The 15972-nt window shown below is 49.3% G+C and overlaps 1 protein-coding gene across 1 annotated transcript; it reads left to right on the forward strand.

Moving 5' to 3' along the window:
• The first annotated feature begins 763 nt into the window (after window positions 1-763).
• HAND1 (heart and neural crest derivatives expressed 1) lies at window positions 764-3382 on the forward strand. Its single transcript, XM_042907492.1, has 2 exons — window positions 764-1512; window positions 3034-3382. Exons 1-2 carry the CDS (start codon window positions 961-963, stop codon window positions 3136-3138), a joined length of 657 nt encoding a protein of 218 aa, XP_042763426.1. The 5' UTR covers window positions 764-960; the 3' UTR covers window positions 3139-3382.
• Window positions 3383-15972: the final 12590 nt, after the last annotated feature.

Below are 15972 nucleotides of genomic sequence, written 5' to 3' on the forward strand. Positions count from 1 at the left end.
ACTCTCAGGCCCTGGAGCCCGGAACAAATCATTAAATGCCTCTGGGCTTGGAGCCTGCCTTCCTCCACTTCCCCCTCCCTCACACTCCAAAGTCTTCTCCAGCCAGTGGCAGTCTTTGGGATGGTGTAGATGCCTTGGGCAGAAGAGCATGCCCTACTGGGCTCCACAGTACGGTTCACAGTCCCTGCCAGGTGGGAATGATGACTAAGGGCTGGGAGTGCTTAGGGGAGACCATTAAGGGCCTATGCTGCCTCCAGCAAGGACCTCTCATCTTCTGACTCTGAGGCTGATGGGAGTAGATGGAGCTCAGGACTGAGAATGGCTAGAATTTCGATTCTGAATTCTGTACAGTCTAGAAACAAGAAACTTTCTCTGTCTGGGTCTCAGTTTCCGTATCTGTAAAATCAAAGAGTGGGCTCTACATGAAGGCCTTCTTTTCGCTGGATGATTCTGGATGGCTTTCCTTGGGTCCACAGGAAGGAGGTGGCAGCCACCGTCTAGGGTGTTGACAGGCTTGTGCCTCAAGTACGTAGCCCCCGCCTCCGCCCAGCCGGGAACTGGGGGTGGGGAGGCAGAGGCGGGGCCGCCTCCCTGTCCCCGCAGGCGGCCTAGAGTCCGGTGGTGCTAGCTGAGCTTAAAGCCAGGGACGGCCACCCCTTTTCCTCCTCCCCGCCCCCCTGCCATTGGCTCCGGGGAGAGGTTGACATCAAAGCCGTGGCCTTATATAAGCCAGACCCTGAAGAGGAGGCCGAAGAAGGGTTAAATAGGTCTCCCGGCGTCGGCGTCCTAGCTAGCGAGAGGCCGGTGGGCTGCGCGTCTGTCTCCAGCCTTGCCCCAGACTCTCCGAAAGCGGCGTCCAGCAGAGCGCCGCCCCAGAGCCCACGGGTGGCCCCGGCAGTCTCTCGGGCGCATGGGGCGGCGCTAATCGGGCTGGAGGCGCAGGCCAGGGGCCGCTCCAACATGAACCTCGTGGGCAGCTACGCACACCATCACCACCATCACCACCATCACCACCCACACCCAACGCACCCCATGCTCCACGAACCCTTCCTCTTCGGCCCGGCCTCGCGCTGTCACCAGGAGCGGCCCTACTTCCAGAGCTGGCTGCTGAGCCCCGCTGACGCTGCCCCAGACTTCCCCGCCGGCGGGCCACCGCCCACAGCCGCGGCGGCCACCGCTGCCTACGGTCCGGACGCCAGGCCCGGCCAGAGCCCCGCGCGGCTGGAGGCGCTCGGCGGCCGGCTGGGCCGGCGGAAAGGCTCGGGACCCAAGAAGGAGCGGAGGCGCACGGAGAGCATTAACAGCGCGTTCGCAGAGCTGCGCGAGTGCATCCCCAACGTGCCTGCCGACACCAAGCTCTCCAAGATCAAGACACTGCGCCTGGCCACCAGCTACATCGCCTATCTGATGGACGTGCTGGCCAAGGACGCTCAGGCCGGCGACCCCGAAGCCTTCAAGGCCGAACTCAAGAAGGCGGATGGCGGCCGCGAGAGCAAGCGGAAAAGGGAGCTGGTAAGTCAGGGGGCCTGCAGGCGCCGGCCAAGGGTGCGGGCTGGGTGAGCACCCGCAGGCCCTGTATGAGCGGAAGGGGTTTGCGTTGCTGTGTGTGCGATTTTGAGAGGCTGCGGAGAGCTCTGAGGCCGTAGTGTGGGATCGCGTGTGTGGTGGGAGGCAGATTCATATTTGAATTAATTTGTAGGGAAGATTCAGACCCGAGAAAATGCACACATCTTCTATTTCGCTTCCAATTTCAAAGGAGTCTTGATCCATCCCCGGGCTTTCCGGGAATCCACGTTAAGAATGCTGCAGGAATTTGTTACTTTAATGTGCCTGAGTGTCGATTTATGCACGTGGACTCAGTTACTGTTTTCCAAGGGTTTTTGCTGGAGAGGCTAGGCTACTTCCATTGTTGTACGGATAGGGAAATTGAGGCCCAGAGTCGGACGGGGAGGTAAAGGTCATCTACCCGAGGACTCAGAGGTGGAGCTGGGGTAAAACAAGTCAGGTCTTCTACTCCCATTCCGGGGCGCGTCCCACTGCCCCACTGCCCACGAGCTAGTTCTGAGGGCGACCTTGATTGTTTTGTGTGTAAAGGCTGACAAGCAAGAGGCACGGGTCTCACCTACTGCTTTTGGCTTTGGAGATCGCAGTCCCTACTCGATCCTCTCCAGTGAGGGCGACACTTACTCGAGCGCGGTTCCGCTGGGCTAGGGCTCTGGGACCTCCGAAGGAGGCGATTTCCAGGCTGGCGAACTATTTTCTCTAAATTGCTGCGCTCAGGCCCGCCGCACGTTTGGCTGTAGAGCCCCGCCGGGTTTTCTTTGACCCACAGGGGCTGTAGTAAACTAGGGATAGCTCATCTGGGGAGACTGGGAAAGATCGATAGGCATCGAGTCTCCAAACAGCCGTCGGGATGTAGGAGAGGCAGGCCGGAGTGATGCCTGCCCGCCGGGAGTTTTTGGGCGTATCCCCACCCACTGCTGGTCGCCGCCTCCTTCAAGTAGCACCGCTTGGTTTCTGCTAAGAGCCGGGAAGGAGGATGGCGGGCCAGGCCCACTGGTTCCTCCTTCGCCCAGCCACCTGAGGCTCCCAGTCCACTAGCAGAGGGACTCAACCCAGTAACCAGCCCAGACGCTAAACTAGGTTGGAAAGCGAGTGGGACTTGTGGGGGGAGCAGGTCCAAGAGCGGGAAAATTGTCGAGTCCCACTCTTCCCATTCCAACGCCTCTGCGGCCATCCTTTGGCGCCCTAAAGCCAAAACTACGCGCATCAATTTCACCAGGCACAGAAAATCCTCGTTACCAAACCTCCAGAAGTTGCCCAGCCCATCCGGGCCCCCAGGAACTCTGGCGCATAAAGGCAAATTTACGAGCCTGTTTGTCTATGTCGCAAACAGAAATCCGTCACTTATTTAAAGGCGCCCAGTTACTTCTCCCAAAACCTTCTCCCCACCCCAACTCTATGCCTGGGCGATCGGAGCAGAAAAATTTAAACCTGTCTCTCGCCTCTTTTCTTGTGTGTGTCCTCTGGCAGCAGCAACACGAAGGCTTTCCTCCTGCCCTGGGCCCAGGAGAGAAGAGGATTAAAGGGCGCACAGGCTGGCCGCAGCAAGTCTGGGCGCTGGAGTTAAACCAGTGAGCTGAGGCCGCGCCGAGGACCCTTTCACCGCTGCCCGACACCCGGAGCCCCGGGAGGAGAGGAAGGCGGCGGCGAGGGCCAGGCTCTGGGTGCCGGGGGCTTATAAGGGCGCATCCCGCAGAGCCTCTGCTACGTGCTGGCAGGTCGCTGGCTGCAACAACACACTTGGATCGCACGTGCAATGTCATTTGAAGTTGATTTTAATACATTAAGAGAAAGAGAAATATATATATATATATATCCACACCCCCCCCCCCCAAACTGAGAGAGTGGCTCTTGGCTGCACAATGCGGGAGAAAGGGACTGCGGGACTCCAGCGCGCTAAAAAGCACCCTTCCAACCCTCTTGGGGCGAATTTAGAACCCCCATGCTTTCTCCACTATGCCTTCTGGCTCTCTTCCTCGTTCTCCAGTCAGCTTTGCGGCAAAACCCCCCAGGCGCTCTCTTTCCTAATTAAAATGCAATAAGAGGAATCAATAGTTTTCTGCCCGGGAAAGAGAACCAAACCAGGAAGATGGAGGGGTGCCTTTTGTTGTTGTTCTCCTACAAACAGTGCTGTTTTATTTTATTTTATTTTATTTTATTGTCGCTGCACTTCCTACTTAGTTTCAAGGGAAACACTTTCTCTCTTTCCTTTCCTTCTCTCCCTTACTTCCTTTCCCTTTCCCTTCCTTTCCTTTCCTTTCCTTCCGTTTCCTTTCCTTTCCTTTCCTTTCCTTTCCTTTCCTTTCCTTTCCTTTCCTTTCCTTTCCTTCCGTTTCCTTTCCTTTCCTTTTCTTTCCTTTCCTTCTTCTCTCCTTTCCTTCCTTCCTTCCTAAATAAAAACTTTTCCCTATGTTGAAAAGTTTTTATGTATTTAAACTACCTACCATGCCTGCTGTGCTCAGGTGTTTATTACCCCATCCCTACCCTTTTTCTACCTCAAACCTATAAGACCACTCACCGCCCCCTCCCTTTGCCAAAGCAGTATCTATGCTCTTGACGAATAAAAGATTTTCTGAAATCGGAGGTAGCCTGCGTGATGTCTTGGTGGGTATATCCACTGGCCCCATCATTTCTGCTAGGTAGAGAACCTCCTGTTCTGATTTCTGTTTTGATAAATGTCAAACCAAGTTACGAATCCAGTCAGGAAAAGAGGGCAGATAAAGGATTTATTCGTGGGACAAAGAAAGTTCTTAGAATATAATGAACCCACAGAAGGGAACACTGGAAACGAATTAGACCCAGAGAGGACAGTCTGGGATTTATGTGGGTCAGCACTGGGGCTTGTGTGTAGGATAGTATGCACACCAGCATCTGCAGGCAGTAAGTAGTTTGGGGTTATTGGGAAGGGGGCTTGGCACACAAACCACCGGCATCCGAAGGCAGTGCAACTTGGAAGGGGGGGGGGGGCGGTTTGCACTGGGGAATATGTTCCTGTACGTGAGATTCTGATCTTATAGGTGTGTGTGTAATAGTGCAGGAACTCACACGGAGCGCCACAGCTATGCCGGGGGCCACCACAGTGTCTGCCTAGGGCAGCTCCCAGCACGCATGACAAATCATAGCGGTTACTACTTTATCCGTGAGAAAAGTAAGCTTGTGAGTGCTTATGGTTACAGTGAGACAATTAAGTTTCTTTCCATCAAGAAAGCACTCAACAAATATTTGTGAGAGAGCATCTGGATTTGTGCAAAAGCGGGGGAGTGTGTGTGTGCATGCTAATTAGGGCACTTCGTGCACGACAGCTGGTTTCGTGACCCCTCGTGCGCACCCATGACTGGGTGTGGGGATGAGTAGAAGCGGTGCATTTGCTAAGGCGCGGATGCGTGGAAGGCTAAAGTGGGGCAGGCAAACGCTGGTGTTACGAGTCCCCAAATAACAGTGTACAGATAACTACTCTTGTTTGCGCGCCACTGTGTGCTAGGCTCTAGGCTAAGCGCTTTTACGTGTCCTAACAGCTCCCACAGTTGCACGAGGGAACCGGTGGTCTGCGGTGCCTGCCCGGGTCTCCGCGCTCACTGCGAGGGAGGCGCGCAGACGCACGCGCGGGTCTCTGGGCGTTTCCTTGCTCTGGAGTTGGAGGCCCTCGCGTTGGGGCGTGCGCCAAAAAAGGAGACCCCAGGCAGCTCCGGGATCAGGCGTGTCTTAGGCGCCTCGTCCCGGCATCGGGGTGAATATGGGGCCCCATTAGATTTGGCTGTAAACACCGTGGCAGGAGCTGAATGGGCCACGCCAGCCCTTCCGGACGCGAAGGAGTTAATAAAAGGTGTTTTATGGGTGCGAGGAAACGGTGGGGGAGGTGTGAGCGTCTCTTTACGCTGACCCCCCTACTTTTTCCTTTTTTCCCTCTCGCCACCCGCCGCCAGATCAAACGGGCCCGCGACTTAACTAGGGCAACACCTCGCGGTAATGAGCCGCCGGGCCCACCCCTCCCCCCGGCCTCAGTCCCCGGCCCCGAGGCCCCAAGGCCCTCGGGAAGGAGCAAAGAAAAATCGAGGTTTTTTTTTTTCTTTTTCTCTCTGAGGGCTGAGAACCCCTTAGAAATCCTGGCACGCATGGGGGAAACAGACTCGGAGAGCAAGTGGATCGAGGTGCCTCCGTACGGAGGGGACCTTATCTGGATTCGAACCCAGGACTTCAGTTGAGTTCACTGCCGGTTCTCTGGCTTTACACAGAGCTCCGCTCCCTCGACTATTTTTAGCTGCGGGAGGTATCCTAGGCACGGTAGGAATGCGCACCCGGGTTCTGCTTTCTTGGAGCCCTGACCAGTAAGTGGAGAGGGTACCGAGGGGTACCGCCCGCAGCAGCCAGAGCCAAGCTTGGCATAACCATGCCCCCTCAGAAAACCCCATCGGGCCGGGCCTAAGCCGCATTTCAGAAGACAGAGCTGGAGCCTCAAATTCAGTCCCAGCCATGTGGTCCCATGGTCTCAGGGAGAGCTGAGGACGGGGGCTGCTCATTGCGAGGGTCACGGGGATGCCCTCCCACTGTCCCCTGGAACGCCAGAGCCACACTTGCGGCCCTCCCTCGCGGGCTGCAAAAGCCCAGCCCTCAGAGAGGAGCGGGGTTGCTCCAGGTTTCACAAACCAGGGGTTCTCCAGACTCGGGCTCCCCGTCCTCTCTCCCCCTCGCCGGCTCTCTAGCCTCTCACCTTTCTTCAGCGCTCCCTCCATGGAATGGCTTTAGAGCCTGGCGTTCGCTTTCTCATTCTCTCCCAGGGTTCAGCGCGGTTTGTCAGAAACCTACCTCAATCCAGCTGAGGCAGAGGCGGTGTCATTAGTATTTTTGAATTAACATCACCCTCCCCCTTTTAATCTAGGGGGAACATGGAATGGTCACTAATTTAAAAGTAAATTCCAGGAATTGACTGTAAGGGAATACTCACTGATGTTACAAAGCTTTAACTGCAGGGCTATTCTGTTAAAGAGTGAAAAATACAAAAGGCACCTGATGTGTTATAATTACAGAAGTGGTTAATTAAATCCGTCAGTACAGTGGGTTGCAACACAGTCACTTGAAAAAGTGTGGCAACTGACATGGAGATTGTTCATGATATATTAAGTGCAGAAAAAAAAAAAACCCTCCCAGGTTGCTAAAGGTTGTTTATTGAGACCTGCTTTATGTAAAACTAGCTAATTAAATATCATTCCTGGAGAAAAAGTGGAAGAATATACATCAAAACATTTACACCTCTACCTCTGAGTTTTGGAAATAAGGATAATTTTGACTTTTCCTTCTGCTTAGGTATATTTTTCTACATTTTTAAACAACAAATAAGTATTTTACAACAAAAGAAAATTGAGCTGCAATTTCCTTCTAATTTCTCCTGTGACCATTGTAATTTTCATACACTTTATGCAACGTACATTAATGGAGCACCCACCTTGTGCTAGGCACTGTGGGTATAAATATAATGAATGAGAAAGAATTCTAATAATCATCACCAATTAATATACAATAGTAAATATTTGTTGTGAAGTTTTATTATGCCTTCCACACAGTAAATATAGTCTTTACTTACATTTATTGATTTATTTTTCTTACATTTAAAACTTATTAATGCATGAAGTAATCCACAACAACTGAAATTTGTAGGGGAAATTATTTAAGCCCTTAGTATGTACTATTTCCAAAGATTGTATGAGGTTAATACTGAGGCAGCAGAACACTGAAAGGTGAAGGGCTTTGTTCAAAGTCACACAGATGGTAAAAGGTGGGTAGGCTTGGATCAAAGGGCATCTCTGGCTGCCGCAGAGACGCAGAGACGGGGCTTTTCCCCACAACTTAGAGCACCTCCAGGATGTGTGTGTGTGTGTGTGTGTATGTGTGTGTGTGTGTGTGTGTGTGTGTGTGTGTGTGTTCATACACATACAGCCTCCTCGGTTGAATCCTCCTTGGTCCCCAAAGTAAGGTGGAGAAAGAAAGAAGTGGGGTGGAGAAGGAATCAGGGTTCTAACCGCAGCCTTCACCAGCAGCTCTTTTCCTTCGCCCCGGCTCAGAGTGGATCCCATCTATAACATGAGGAAGGCGGCAGGCTCCTGGACCGCTAGGTCCTGTCCTGACTGGAACACTCTGATTCCAGGAATGTATTTTCTGCTGGTGAAAAACTCAGCATGTTATTCTTTGCACCAGCCTCGGATATTTGTATAGCACATTCATCTTTCCTTGGAACTTACACTTCTGTGAGCATACGCTTCTGCCCATAAACTAGAAGGGATCGGCGCAGGGATCGTGTTCCTCACTGCCAGGAGAAAGGAAAGCCCAGAGAGGTGAAATGACCAGCTCAGGGTCACACATCCAGTCAAAGGTTGAGCTAGGATTAGAAGGCCATCTGCAGACTTCAGGCCCAGGGCTTCCTTGGAAAAGGCTCTGGATCCATTCTTTCCATGCAACCAACAGTTAAGCTTTTGGTCTTGCAAAATCCCCATAAAAGAAACGAAACTAAGAAATCAGCCAGTCTCATTCTTAAATGAAAAGTGACTGGGAAGAAAAAATATGCAGGGTCTAAAGTGTCTGAAACCAGTCTCCTGATTTAAACCTAATTTGTTTGAAAAAAAAATTTTTTTTTTCAGCCGACAGAGTTTTTACAGCTGAGCTCTCCCAAACCCATAAAAAACAAGGTTTATATGGGAAATGGTGAAAGACTCTTAACTATAATACACAGCGTCTAATGTAAGCAGACATAGACACTATATAAAGCTCCTACAAATGTTATTAAAACAAACAGAAATGCACATTTATCCCCACAGAATGGACAATGGAAGTCATCGGACTTTCGAAGAGTTCCAGAAGTCCTATTTTCACTGAAATGTTCAAACCACCCCATAACACTGGGACCTCAAAGATCCTCACCCACCATCCGAACACTTCCCTCATTTTACAGGAAGGGGAAACTGAGGCCCACAGAACAGAGGGACTTGCCCAAGGTCATGGAGGCGAGTTGTAGTCTTTTTGCCCTTTGTTTACTTTCGGCTTCTAGCGCAGGATATAGAACAGCACAATGACCAAGAGACTCCATAAAAGTGACTGGATATTTCCCAGCTTTGGTTTCCTCACCTACGAAGTGGGAGAGATCATTGCCCCAGCTTCCTGGGGTGTGTGAGGACTGAATGAGATAAGACATACAAAGGACCACATTGTCTTCGGTAGATCTTTTTATTATTTTATTTCATCCTCACAATAGCCTGTGAGGCATTGAGGATTTTATTTCAGTTTGTTTTCTTATTTTAGAAAGGTAGGACATACAGGTATCCCCCTCTTTTCGGAAGTTTGTGTTCTGCCACTTTGCTTTATGAAAGACCTATGTTAGTACCTGTTTTCTACTAACCAAAAGATTAGAAGAAAATTTTTGCTTAAAAAAATGTTTTTTTAATGCTTATTTATTTTTGAGAGATAGCTTGACAGAGTGTGAGCTGGGGAGGGGCAGAGAGGGAGACACAGAATCTGAAGCAGACTCCAGGCCCTGAGCTGTCAGCACAGAGCCCGACTCAGGCTCAAACTCAAGAACCTGTGAGATCATGACCTGAGCCGAAGTCAAATGCTTAATGAACTGAGCCACCAGGTGTCCTGAGAATTTTTGCTTTTATGAAAAAAAAAGCAAAAAGTGAAAATTGCATTCAGTGATTGTTCTACAGTGAGGCGTGATAGAGGCAGCGTGCACCCCCAGAAGCCAGAGTGGCCCCATCAAGCTCCTTCCCCGGGAATTACACTCAGCATCTCAGCATCAAGCTGCCAGAGCTTTGGACTGTGTCTGTGAGCATCTGTGCTCTATATCTATTAATTTTGAGCATCCATTAGCAAGGTGTGTCCTAAGGTATCACAAAAGCTTAGGAAGTTATTTCTGGGGTCTGGGAATGCTCACATTTTTTCCCACATAGATTAATAGGAATTGCTTCTTTGCCTTGTGCCATTTTGGCTTACAAAAGGTGTCATAGGAATGCTCTGCTTTCAGAGAGCAGGGAAACCTGCATTTCCAACTGGCACAAAGTCACAATGACTTGCCCAAGGCCACCCAGCCAGTGAGTGGATTCCTGGTTCAAAGCCCTTGTATTCCACATCATTAAGGTAAAGCAGAGCAGGCAGGCTGCAACAGCTGAATTCCTGAAACGAAGGCAATGCTGTATGGTAGAAATACAATGTGAGCCACAAATGTGAGCCATGTATGTAATTATAATTTTTCTAGGAGTCACATTGAAAAGGTAAAGGCACTGCACCTGGGTGGCTCAGTCGGTTGAACATCCAACTTTGGCCTGGGTCATAATCTCGTGGTTCGTGAGTTCGAGCCCCATACCAGGCTGGGTGCTATCAGCACAGAGCCTGCCTGGGATCCTCTGTCTCCCGCTCTCTGCCCCTCCCCCGCTTGCACAAGCTCTGGCTCTCAAAAATGATATTAACAACAGCAACAAAAAGATAGGAGAGGGGCCCCGGGATGGTTCAGTTGGTTAAGTGTCTGACTTCGGCTCAGGTCATTATCTCACAGTTTGTGAGTTTGAGCCCCGCATCGGGCTCTGTGCTGACAGCTCAGACTCTGGAGCCTGCTTCGGATTCTGTGTCTCCTTCTCTCTCTCTGCCCCTTTCCTGCTCATGCTCTATCTCTCTCTCTCAAGAATAAATAAACATTAAATTTTTTTTTTAAAAGTAAAAGAAACAGGTGAAATGGAACATTATATTTTTTATACATTATTTATTTAATTCAATATGTCTAAGATACAATTTCAACATGTAGTCACTCTAAAAATTATTAATGAGATAGTTTACATTCTTTTTTTTTTTTTCATATTCAGGGGCATATTTTATATTTAGAGCACATCTCAGTTTGGACCACATTCTGAGCATTCAATAACCACACCCGGCTAATGGCTGCTGTATTGGACAATGCAGGTCTTAAGGCTCATGTAGCAGGAACATTAAACACAGAGCTTTAGTGAATCATATCGATAAACAGCCACCATTTACTGAGCACTTCCTGTGTTCCAGGCAGTGGTATGCAACGTCTATAGGCTCATTTACTCTTCCTAACTGGAATGGAGGGTAGGTAACTCATGCACAGTCATAACTGAGTGCCAGGGCTGGCATGCAGACCCAGGTTCGTCTGTCTCCCAAGCCTGCAATTTCAGCTGCTGAGCTCCATGAGTTCAGGAGACATCGGCAGAGCTGTAGTTGGGCAGTGAGGTGTGGAATGTCTTTTGGTGTATTCCACACAGCGGGTAAAGCCCTCTTTCCAGCTCTAAGGCTACCATGAGTCAGGTGACCTTGGGCCACTCATCTTGGGCCCCAGTTTTCTAATCTTTACCATGGGCTAATGATGACTTTTCTCAATCCACAGAACTGTTGTCAGGCTAAAATGGGAAAAGGTCTTTCAAAGTGTTTTGAAACAGAGAATATAGCACAGGAGACAGGGCCAAGGTGAACAGGGAGGTCTGGACTGACCCCCAGGCCTGTGCTCACAACCAGATGAGCTGGTGCGATATGCTGTGTGGCACTGGACAGATTTCCTAACCTCTCTGAGACCCAGAGCCCTCTTCTGTGAAAGGGAAAGCAGGACGGCTCACAGAGATGTGATGATTCAGTAATGACTGGGTGATGAGTGGAAAACGCTCAGCCTGGCCCAGAGTGGGCAGTGGTAAGCATGAACTAGTGTTACTGCCTCTGTTGTACTTGGGGTTGGGCTGCCTGATTCAGAAGCGACAGGGAATGGAGGGAAGAGGAAAAGGAGCCTGGCTTTCCCCAGCCCCTGGAGTTACAGCTCTTGCCTCAGGGTAGTATTCTGGCAGTTCAGTGGTGGGGTGTGGGAGGTGTTCATGGGAGTGTGACAACACTTAGTGTAGTAGAAAAGCACCAGAGCCAGTGGTCAAAAGAAGGGGTTTTAGCCTGTTGTGCGACCTTGTGCATTTCCTTGCCTGCACTGGACCTTGGTGTCCTCTGTAAAATGAGCGAGTCAGACCAGAGATCTAAGTCCCTTTCTGCCTTGTTTAGATTTTTACAATGGTTTGACTCAAAGACTCACCAAACACAGTACCTGTGAGGGGACAGGAAATACCCCTGAGCCTTCCCCTGGGGCCTCGGGCTGCTACTAGGGGGAGGGCGCCACCTGGTGGCCGTACTCTTTCCTCTGTGTTTAGCATACAGACACCAGTAAGGACTCCAGACTCCCTTAGGCAGTGGCTCCAGAGTCCCAGGCACACTTTTTTCTACCTTCCTTTGGCAGCCCAGGGGAGCAGAAAGGGGACCCAGACAGTTCACAGAGCTAGGAGTCCTGGGAATGAGGCTAACTCCCAGGGACCTTGGAGGCCTTCTTCCCTAAAGGCACGCTGGAGCAAGGGTCTGTGTTTCCCTACTGTATAAAGTCTAAAATGCATCACGCACTTTGTTCTGTTTCTTTGGAGAGGAGCCACCGAACCTAACACTCTTCTCTTGGTAACTCAAACCCTTCTGTCACTACTGCACGGGGCTAATGCGGAGGGCTTTTCCCCTACACTGAACGCCCCAGACTTCTGGGATCTCAAGTTCTAACAGCTGTTACTGCCCCCCCCATCTCCCCCACACTGTTGATATTCGACTTCTCTCTGCAGTAGAGGTTGCACCAAGGAGTCAGACTGACACGGGTTCAAATTCAAGCTCACCCTAAGACCCCAGGTAGCCATCTAACTTCTCTGAGCTTCAGTTTCCCCATCAGAAAATCAAGGATAATAATCGCTTCTTTGCAGATTTGTATGAGGATCATGACCTGCATATAAATACTCCAGCATGGTGTCTAGCACTAAGTAGGTGTTTAACAAATAATAGCTATTGTTTCCGCAGGTATGTCCTGACCACTTTACCATATACAGCTTTGGAAATATTCCTTGCTAGAAACAAGAATAGTATGCATTTGAAAATGATACTAGCAACCAGAAATCAATACCTTTACCGTTGATGGTGGTGGAGCCTCTTTGGAACTGTTTCTTTCTTTTTTTTTTTTTTAATTAAAAAAATGTTTTTAATGTTTCTTTATTTTTGAGAGAGAGACAGAGCACAAGTGGGGGGAGGGGCAGAGAGAGAGAGAGAGAGAGAGAGAGAGGAAGACACAGAATCTGAAGCAGAGTCCAGGCTCCGAGCTGTCAGCACAGAGCCCAACATGGGCTGGAACTCAAGAGCAGGGAGATCACGACCTGAGCCAACGTGGTCGCTTAACCGGCTGAGCCACCCAGGTGCCCCATAGCCGTTTCAATTGGCTTTAGTGAAGTTCAAATTCTTCTAGTTGAGATGAACCCCAGTAGACAGGCTGGGGATGTGTCGGTAGTTGCTTTCCTCAGTCCTCATCCTTTGGGCTCCCCTAAGCTTCATTAGTAACGGTTTCACTTTCAGGCGGTTTGTTGCTGACACGGCAAAGTCCAACCCCTGCCCAGTTGACTGCACTGCTCCCGTTGAAGCCTGGTCCGCCCCTGCATACCGCATCCCCGAAGCAGGATCCTCAGAGGGGTCTGGTTGGGCACAGGTGTCCTCCTGCTGCTCCCTTCGCACAGTCCCATCTTCCCAGTCGTCGTGAACCCTCAGGAAGTCTCATTAGCCGTCTTAGCTTAATTAAGCTCATTACATTTGCTAAGCCTCACCGGCTTCTCTACGAGGGCACGAGCCCAGTATGCACAGCTCCTTTGTCAGAAGAAGGGCCGGTGCCAGGCTCCGAAGCTTTCCTGCAGATCCTAGGATTTCTGCACTGGAAGGATTACTTTCCATCCCTGTCTGAGAATGAACTCCTCTGAAATTCCCAGCTCCTGGGGGATGGACTCCCTTTCCAGATTCCCTCAGACACTGGGCACACAGCAGACACTCAAACATTTTCTTGGCCATATTTCACTGCTTGGTGTGGTTTTTGGTAATAGCAGGTTTGGTGACTCCAAAGTCCATGCTCCTCACTCTGGTATCTGGGGCTTTAGGCTCCCAGCTGGACTGCCCCTCACCCTTGCCTCCCATGAAACCTTGCATTTTCTTCAAGGGCCTGCTTAGGAGCCTTTTATTCTAGGAAGTTCCCTTGATTTTCAAAGCCTTTTCCTTCCTATGTTCCCCTTCCTCTGAATCATATAGGTACAGTTATAGTATGGCTATACGTGGAGCTGGTAAATAGGTGTTTTGATATGCCTACAGATATGGCCACAGTCACAGATACAGGGGTGTGTGTGTGTTTGTGTGTGTGTGTATAGAAACACGTATTTGTGTGTATACACATATAGCACGTATACATACAACATGTACATCTGCATAGCCACATATGTATATCACTCATATTCATATATTATGTATACATATATATCTACATAGTATACATATTTAGTATTTCTTTTTTTTTTTTTAAAGTAGGCTCTGCATCCAGCATGGAGCCCAGTGTGGGCTGGAACTCACAACCCTGAGATCAAGACCCAAGTTGAGATCAAGAGATGCTTAACTGATGACTGAGCCACTGAGGCACCCCACCTGTCCAGTATTTCTCTTTTTTTAAAATTTTTTTTAACGTTTATTTATTTTTGAGACAGGGAGAGACAGAGCATGAACAGGGGAGAGTCAGAGAGAGGGAGACACAGAATCTGAAGCAGGCTCCAGGCTCTGAGCTGTCAGCACAGAGCCCGACGCAGGGCTAGAACTCACGGACCGCAAGATCATGACCTGAGCTGAAGTCGGCCAACCGACTGAGCCACCCAGGTGCCCCTGTCTAGTATTTCTAACCTGATATGAAAGCGCTTCCATGTCATTAGATGTGATTTTTCAGTGTTGACATATTTATTATAATACTTTTAGAACCGGTTCCCTTTTATATGACTTCTTCACTGCTCTGAACAATGCTCCCATGAGACAATAGCTTGTCCAACGAGCAAGCATCTTGGCACACCGCACTTTGGGGTCAGACAGACCTGTGTTTGACTCTTGTCCCCACCACTTTCTGGTGGCCTTGTACAAGTGATTTCACCTTTCTAAACTAGGAAATAGAATAATAGTTATCATCTAGGTGTGCAAAAGTGGCATCTAGGGTCATGAGACTAGTCTTTTGCACCTATGTGGCAATGTGCTGGGATGTAAAGTGCTTAACATTAGGCCTGTCACATAGTAGGTGCTCAGTGAAAACACTGCACCAATCGGGGAGGCAGAAGAGAGAATTTACTTTGGCTTTCCCACTGACCAGTATGACCTCGTATAGCATGATTTCATAGGGTATGACAAACCCCACAGAGACGATGGGTGATGGCCCTTTACCAGTTAAGTGCTGCCCAAATTTAAGATTGTATTATTGTGGTTGTTTTTACTTTTCTATTTTCTACAGCTTTGAGGAATATATAACCTAAAAACTATGCATGTGGAGAAAAGGTACTTTGAGGGCACCTAAAACATTGCTTTAATTTTATAGATTTGGTGAAAATGATTCATGCCCATTATAAATGATTTAGATGACACCAAGAAGGCACAAAGAGGAAAGGAAAACTCCAAATCCCACCAACCAGGACTAACCAAGGCTGGCATGGTGCTTGTGGCCTTCCTTTACCTGCTACCCCTGTGGTGCCCAGGGCAGGACAGGACAGGCTTCAGCTGTTCGGTAAATGTCTCTTGACCTCAACCAGACTGAGTCATTCACAGCGGCATGCTCTGGCTCTGTCCCTCTCGGCCAACCTCTGACAGTTTCATTAACCCCATTAAATCACGCAGGTGCCTTTACACCTCCTGGGCTTGTTAATCTCCGCTCAGCTCTGGGAAGTTAAAACCTGGCTGGAAAGTTGGATGTACCTTGTTAACCTCCATTAAACCCTATTAAATTTCCTAACTAGAGTCTTAGTGGCTTCTAGGAATCCCTCATTAAAGTTTAGTAAATTCAGTTGATTTGGACAAGGGCAACTGCGGCTCTATTCCTTCCAAGTGTGGCATTCCTGATTTCCTGGACGGTGAGGCTGACATGTCCCTCGGACCAGATGACCCTTGGACCCAATCCCAGGAGTGCCTCTAGCTTTTTAACTTGGGAAAGCTCCTCCTCTCCAAGCTGCATTTACACCTCTATAAATTGGAGTTAACAACAGCTCCTATTTTATGTAATTGTAGTGAGATGAAATGAATCAATGCAGGTAAAACTAGCAGCGTGTTGTCTGGAATGCACTTGATAGCTATTATTGTTTCTACATGTTAATGATCCCTATAAACTAAAAACTGTTAAGCAAATGGAAGATTCAATTCTGGACATTTATAATGTTGCCCAATATGCCAGGCAGAGTGCTAGGAACGGTGGATTATTTTCATTCTGGTTTTATCCAGACTGAAGAGTATCCATTCCAGTGATGCATTTTAACAGTGTCTCTGTGGCTGTGCATGTCACTCTATTTGCTCAGGCTCTGCCAC

Source organism: Panthera leo, chromosome A1 (genome assembly GCF_018350215.1).
Source record: "Panthera leo isolate Ple1 chromosome A1, P.leo_Ple1_pat1.1, whole genome shotgun sequence".
NCBI classification, from domain to species: domain Eukaryota; kingdom Metazoa; phylum Chordata; class Mammalia; order Carnivora; family Felidae; genus Panthera; species Panthera leo.